The sequence below is a fragment of the Myripristis murdjan genome, chromosome 1, assembly GCF_902150065.1.
Source record: "Myripristis murdjan chromosome 1, fMyrMur1.1, whole genome shotgun sequence".
Classification (NCBI taxonomy): domain Eukaryota; kingdom Metazoa; phylum Chordata; class Actinopteri; order Holocentriformes; family Holocentridae; genus Myripristis; species Myripristis murdjan.
In genome coordinates, this window is record NC_043980.1 from 37,850,330 (window position 1) to 37,858,027 (window position 7,698).

Sequence of the window (7,698 nt, forward strand, 5' to 3'; positions counted from 1 at the left end):
AGCAGAGATTTAAGGGAAGCCTGGCTTCAACGGAGTTTGATTGTTTATCTTGCACAGAGAAGTGAATCACAACTTTTATTATACCACAGAGATCACTGCTCCTGGTAGCCCCAGCCAGTAAGTCAGCCAGTCTTACGGCCCCCGTGAGGCTTCATACACAGTCACTGGTGAAGTCACTAGGACAGTGAGAAGTGGGGGAGGAAAAGAAGGTAGTAAGAAATGCCAGGAAGAGAAAAGAGAGGAGAAGCATGAGGTTGGAAAGGTGAGAAAAAAAAGTTGGGGAAGGAGAAGCAACCTAAGAAGGAGAAAGACAGGATGACCAGAAGAACAGATAAATTCGTGAAACTGAGAGTGAGAAGGTCTTTTCCTTCCAACTTAATTTAATCATGTTCTATTAGGGTTTTGGAGGTCTGATCCATGCACATCCCTAGACCCTCTTACAGCTGTGTTTGGACACTCAACTCCTGTGGAGGGAAAAGTTGCTATTGGCTGTCCCAAAAGTTGCTAGAAATCACTAGATGATGGTGTCATCTAATTTACATACCAAGCTGATCTGCATGATTAAGAAATATAGATAGTATTAAAAAACTGAATAAAATCATCATTTTTGATTGGCAGAAATTAACATTTTACTGCGTATGTGTTGTTCATTTACACTTCTGCATCTCTGGTGGCAGCTGTTCTCTGGACTGTGGTCATCCTCGAGAGATTGACCCAAAGAGGTGTCGTGGGACTGGGGATGGAGACTCACGGTGGTCCCCTCCCCGATGACTGTGCTCTTGTTAGCGTGCTAGAGGCGTGATGTGTGCAATGTACTGTGTGTTATAACATAACATTGTCACTGAATTTCATTTGTTTGTGAACACGTATAGTCTCCCAAAGAACAGAAAAAGATGCTAAATTTCACTTTTGAAAAATGTAGTCACCCAGGGGGTCTGAGAACTCACTGAACCTGGATGACAACACTGGTGCTTATCAGAGGGTTCAGGGATATCAACGGTGCTAGCCCTCTTTAGAACATGCAAGTGTGTAGCCCAGTGTGCGTGTGCGTGCGTGCGTGCGTGCGTGCATGTGTGTGTGTGTGCGTAAATGTGCACACACAATATATACCTGCAAGCGTACTAGGTAATGTTTAGGGTTAGGGTTAGGGTTATGTATGTAGTAGCCGTTTGGCTGTGGGTGTCCAGATGCATTGCTGTGGACTGGATTTCACGGGCTGAGTACTGTGGTGTAAACACAGCAAAAAAGGCTGAACGTGCTTCTCAATTAACCCTACTCAGGTCAGCCTGGGTGGGCCCCATTAAACCCTTGCCTGGCCCAGGGGCTTCTGATATGCAAGGGTGTGCAGTCATTAAGCAAATGGCAAACGTGTCATGATTTATCACTGTTACAATTTATATGTGTGTAGATCTGTGTTTGTGTGTGTGCATGTGTGTTTGTGTGTTGTCACAATTAAACTTATGTCGTGGATTTTTCTCTTTAGTTAGTAAAATAAAGGATCTGGAATCAATAAGTTGTCTTTGGGAATTTTATTATTCAGCGCTGAAGGGAAGAACCAAACAGAGTGCAAGGCAGTCTGCAGGGAAGTTCCGCAGAGTGTTTACAATCAGAGATATTTATGCAGAAAAATCAGACAATGAATCAAAAACGTTTACATCCCGTCTAGTCATGGGCGACATGTGCCATTTCCGAATTAGGTAATATAGACATGTTAAAAGTTCAAACTCCTTTGGTTCAAAAGTTCAGGATTATTAATAGAAAGAGTTCAGCTAAGGTCTTATGCTAGCGAAAGTTTTAGTTCCTTAATATAGAGTTCAAAAGGTCTAACGAAAGTTCATCTGATAAGGAAGTGCAGGCACATCCGTAGAAGTGTAGACATTAAACATAGAGAATAGGAATTTAAAGCAGGAACATAGACATTGTCTAGGTGTAATCAAGGTAATCTTAAGGCATACTAACAAGTAAACATGAGCCATTGTATTTGTAGACATGAGCAGTAAATTTCCATTACACTTATGAGCGAGCATCTTTTACTTTATATCTCAGTTTGTTATTAAAAGTCTCAGTAAGATCAGCTTATGATAGTGTATGCTGACTAACACAAAGCTTTTCCTCTCTCATTTCTTTCAGAGTTTCAGGCCTGACACCACCATGCTGCCCTTCCTCCTCCTCTTCCTCCTCTCATGTGGTCGGGTGTCTTCCAGTGACTGCCCGGCAGACTGCTCCTGCCAGGGCCAGGAGCAGGCAATTTTCTGTATCCAGCGGCGTTCCAGCACTGTGCCTCGTGTCCCTGCTTCAACCAAAAACCTCTACATCTTCCAGAATGGCATCAACACCCTAACCCAGGACAACTTCAGAGGCTTGGTAGAGCTGGAGATGCTTGACCTCAGCCAGAATGAGCTGACAGAAGTTCCAGACAGCGTGTTTGAGACACTGTCAGTGCTGAAGAACTTGGACCTGTCTTCTAACTTCATCACCCATATTTCAAAGGACAGTTTTTATGGGCTTGTCCAGCTGGAGAGGTTATATCTCCATGCCAACCGTATCCAAAGTATCCAGTTGGAAGCTTTTGAAGGTTTAGAAATGCTGCTGGAACTCAAGCTCCAGGGTAACCAGCTCACCTCGTTGCCATCCCTCAACCTCCCCAGCCTTCTGCTTCTAGATATCAGCCAAAACAATATCCCAACCCTGGGACCCTCAGACCTCCAGACCCCCCACCTGGAGGCCCTTAAAGTATCCTCTTTGGGGCTCACCTCCCTAGATGAGGATTTGATGGCCTCCCTGGGGAACCTTCATGACCTTGACATCTCCCTAAACCAACTAGTGGAGGTGCCCCCGGCCCTGAAGCAGGAATCCCTGAAGGGGCTGATCAAGCTTAGCCTGGCTGCCAATCCCCTTGGTGAGCTCAGGGCCGAGGACTTTCAGAGGCTGACTGCACTCCAAGAGCTGGACCTGAGTGGACTTAACCTCCAGGGATTCCCCCAGGGTTTCTTACAGATTTTTCCCAGGTTGGGGCACCTGACAGCAGCTGAGAATCCATTCAACTGCTTGTGCCCACTGGCCTGGTTCCCTTCCTGGCTGAAAGAGAAGAATGTCAATCTTGGGAGGCCTGAGGAAACTAGATGCCACTTCCCCCCAGTTAATTCTGGGAAGATGCTTGCCGAGCTGGAACACAAGGATTTTGGGTGTCCACCTACGACAACGGTGTTGATTAGCTCTAAAATGGAGAGTACTCCTATGCCCAAGATGCCCACCACTTCCCCAGAAACCACCCATACCAATGCTATTCCCCCTCCCCCAACCAGTGAAGAGCCCTTCTTTTCAGCTACGCCAGAATCCCCTACCTCCAACATCTGTCCACCAAACATCTGCCTGAATGGGGGCACCTGTCGTTTTGACCCAATGGACCCCCTGGGCCAACTAGGCTGCTTGTGTCCCCCAGCAACCTCTGGCCTCTACTGCGAAAATGTTGACGAAGTCACTGAACTGCCAAAACCCTTGGTAACAGAAGGCTCTGTGATTGCAACAGTTATGCCCTCTGAACTTGATGCAATCAGCTCACGACAGGTGACCTCTACATCTATTCTTCTCGACTTGCACCGTTTCATTGAGACAAGGCCACACATCCGCGGAATCAGGCTGACCTATCGAAACCTCTCAGGTCCTGACCGCCGTCCAATGATCCTAAGTTTGCCGGCATCCTATCCAGAGTACACCTTGCGTGGCCTGAGGCCCAACTGTACCTACTCAGTCTGTGCCAGTCCCCTGGGTGAGAGAGTCAATTCCAGGGCTAATAGCTCTGTTGAAACCGGGTCGTGTACGGAGGCGCGCACTGCAGGCGTCCAGACCACATCCCCAGAGCCCAGGGTGGAGCCGCCTAGCACACTGACCTACACTCTCATCCCTGCCCTGGCTGCCCTGGCCCTGGTGCTAGGGGTGGCTGTGGTGGTTGGAACAGTCATCTGTCTGCGGAAGAGGAGAAGGGCCAAGGCTGGAATGGAGCTGGAGCTTGGCCCAGCTGACCCAGATCCAATGGAGCTGGAGGGGGTCAAGACCTGTCCAGAGAATGGGGGAAATGGTACTTTACCCCACAAACAGCCAGAGATCAACCGTTGTCACACTCCTCAGCTGTCCCCAAGTTTGCAACAAAATGGGGGTTTGGAATACGAGGTTCCCTTAATGCAAGGACATTGTCCATCGAACAACAATGTAGCAGCCTTGAAACCCTCTTATTTCTAAGATCCATACAATGCAATGACTTTAAAAGATATAGGACAAATATGGAGCCTGACCAGTTAGGCTCATGGAATCTTCCTGTTGCTCTCTTGGTGGTTAAAGAGTTTCATTCCGAAATGAGATATTCACCGTTTGAAAAAAAGGCACTTAACTAATCTTTTGTTGTCTAACTGATAACACTACAGATTGGATCCTCTGTATTTTAGAGATACTGATTGATGAACTTAAGATTTTTTGGATGGTTATATAACGTACTGGTGATGAGCTCCTCAGTCAAGAAACCACTGTGGATTTTGAAGTCATCTAGCAAAGTTTGATGGTGGTAAAACCTAACCAAGTGTTTAAACAAGTGCAATCACCTACAAGGGTCTTAGTAGCAGACTGAAAACGGAAGTGCCTTTTTGCATTGACATGACTGTAATTTTTGGCTTATTTTTTAATTTGCTTTGTTTATGTAAAAGGAGCTGTATTTGAATGAGCTGCAATCATGTTGCTGGATTTGGGAGATACAGTATGGAGATGTGTCCCCGTGTTCGGGCTACAAAACTGGAGACAATGACAGTACAATATACATGAAAACGATGCAGATGTGGACTCACCTGGACCACACTATCTGGGGCAAAATGGGTTTTCATGGGAAAACAATAAACTTGCACTGAAAAGTGATATTCCTTCCCAGTGTCCCCATGAGGAACTGCTACCAGTCTGTTATTCACATAAGGAAATGCAATAACACAAAATTTTATAAAATCACTTTGTAAAGCTAGTAAATGGGTGACGACCATAAGCACTCCTTGACTTGCGTGACTCCAGATTTGCTTTTTAAACATCATCTAGTTCAAAACAGAACTAGAAGGCTCTTTGCATCAGAATTCGATTCTTCAGTGCCAACAGGTCTACCATTATTCTCTCCACACACCCAAAGCTGTTGTCTCCATGAGAGATAAATTTGCTGTGAAAGATAAATGGACTTAATGAAGAGACATTGAGAATGGACTGATTTTGGCCTGCGTAGCTTTGTGCTGTGATACTATGCGAAGGCTGTTTTGAGTAGCTGATATCATGATATTCTGTTTTTGTATTTTTTTTTTCTATTTTTTTAACATGCATTTTGCTGTTGCTGTTTCTTCAGTATTGCTCTTGTGACTAATGTGAATTTGTTATGAACTGTGTGCCCCCTTTTAAAGCATCATTTTATATTTACATTTTAGGTTGCATCAGTTAAAACTGCAGAGCAACTTACAACTAGTGCTTAAGTAAATAACCTTAAGTCCCTAAATCACCAAAAGTGTAAGCAACAAAAAGAAAAGATTAACCCTAAGTCGTCTTTAGAACATGACCAGAATACTTTGCCACAAGTTTTTCCCAAACATGTTTGAAGAGCTCACCAAGTGAATGTGACTGAATGCGTGTCGAGTGCATGGACCCTAAACTGCCAGACACTTCGGTCTCTCTGCCAGGTCTGCCAACACTACATAAGGATATGGTTAAGACAAACCTCAGACTGTTTTTGACCACTTAAACTCCCAAAACTGTGTTCAAAGCCCATTTGCCACAAAGCCCGCTCCTATAAAGCAACACACACGTGCCGAGAATTGAAAGCGAGTTCAAAGAGTTTTGTGGCAATTTGCTCTAAGTGTCACTGACTTGCAGGCAGTCATTTCCTCCAGGCGCTACTGACCGTAACGTCTCTGAGATATGGCTGCAGATCCCCAGGAGATTTTTGTTCTCTCACTTTCTCTCTGGCCTTCTCTCTCTCTCTCTCTCTCTCTCTCTCTCTTGTTTCTCCACTCCATCCATCCAGTGTGTGTTGGTAAACAATGATTATCGGCTTGTGTGTTTGGAGACGGTTTTGCTTGTTTACTGCCAGCCAGGCAGTGAAAAGCACTGACTAAATGCACCATTCTGATGTATTTATTCTGTCTTCCTGTCTGGGGCTGGGAACGCCATGGCTTTTAACTGTTACTTTTTGCCTCCTTGTCTTTATTTTTACCTTTCTGCTCCTTGAGAAACAGAATCTTCAGTCTCAGAGTATAATAAATGTACGGCAGTTTGCCTTGGCAGCATTGGAGCAGAAGCTAACTGAGAACTTTGAGAGTTTCATGTTACATGCTGAAATGCATGAAAATGCTATTTCTAGAACAACAAACCCCCAACAGACCATTGCATATTGTGCATTCCAAAATAAAAATGAAGAAAGCTGTAATGGAATGGAATTTATCTGCAATGCAATATCCATTTAGACATTTACCTCACCAATTTAAAGAGTATCTTCCATAACTCGACTGTGTGTGTACGTGTGTATGTGTGTATGTGTGTATGTGTGTGTGCTTTGTTTCACATCTAAAGTGCATTGTCTCCTTTCTAATTGAGTCCATGCACTATACCCCAACACTGTCCAAAATCAACTGACCATCCTCCTCGCTGGCTTCACTGCTCCTTCACTCTGTCAATACTCCAATATAAACACAGACACAGATGCTCATATATCTGCTCTCCCCTAATATATCAACTGGAAGACATCCTGTATTGCTTTAGACCGAGAAAGGGGACAGGAAATGTTTGAAATACTTTCATCATGCACGTTACAGTACCTTCCCTGTTTTTTTTTTTTTTTCTTATTTGTCTTTTTTTGTCTTTCGTTTGTTTAAGAGGTCAATAATGTTTTGTGTGTGTATTTGTGAAAAAAGGAATGCTGATAAAAGGAACAGTATTAAAATGACTTAATGTGAAACTGCTTGTGTTTTGTGTTTTTTAATCATACTGTTGAAGTTTGATGATTGAAACCTCAAGTCATTTTTATACAGGTTTATATAGATAACTACACAAAAAAACAGTATAAACAATATGCTTTCTAGTCCTCAACAGGACTAGAAGTAGACTATAAACGCACACACCACTTACTATCCAGTGCAGTAAATATTAATGTTTTTAGTAGTTAGGACCTTAGCAGCTTCCCCTTTGTTTTGGATTTAAGGACTCCGGGCTGATTTGGTGCTGTAAATCAGTTTCGAATTTACAAGGGTTTAGTCATAAGGAAACCAAAACAGCAACAGAGTGAGGACCTCCAGCAACAACAGAAGTTGATTACACATACCCTGTATTTTTCAATACCTCATCACACACACACACACACACACACACACACGAACCTCAGACTAATGATTAATGAATAATGACTTTGTGACGTTATTTTGGTTTGTGGAGAAAGGTCATTTACTGTATTTTCCACTAATAGTCAAGAATAGATGCCAAACACAGCATATGGAAGACTTCAACATGCAGCTAACAAATGGCAGAAATGAAACAGTTTTCCTCCTCATTTGCAAACAAATGAATTTACAGTTTTCACTGACTTCATAACTAAATTATCAGTCACTTTTTTTCCAAATTAGCATTTATATTTTAGAAAGCTGAGTAGATAGATAGAAAAATAGATAGACAGATAGATAGATAGAGTAA

At 43.4% G+C, this 7,698-nt stretch overlaps 1 protein-coding gene across 1 annotated transcript in view; it reads left to right on the forward strand.

The window, feature by feature from the left end:
- LOC115365460 (vasorin-like) overlaps window positions 1–6,882 on the forward strand; it is a 33,618-nt gene extending 26,736 nt beyond the window's left edge. Inside the window, exon 2 of the mRNA XM_030060869.1 lies at window positions 2,131–6,882. Coding sequence (XP_029916729.1) covers window positions 2,152–4,239 — 2,088 coding nt within the window. The 5' untranslated portion in view covers window positions 2,131–2,151 and the 3' untranslated portion in view covers window positions 4,240–6,882. The remainder of the gene's footprint in view (window positions 1–2,130) is intronic.
- Window positions 6,883–7,698: the final 816 nt, after the last annotated feature.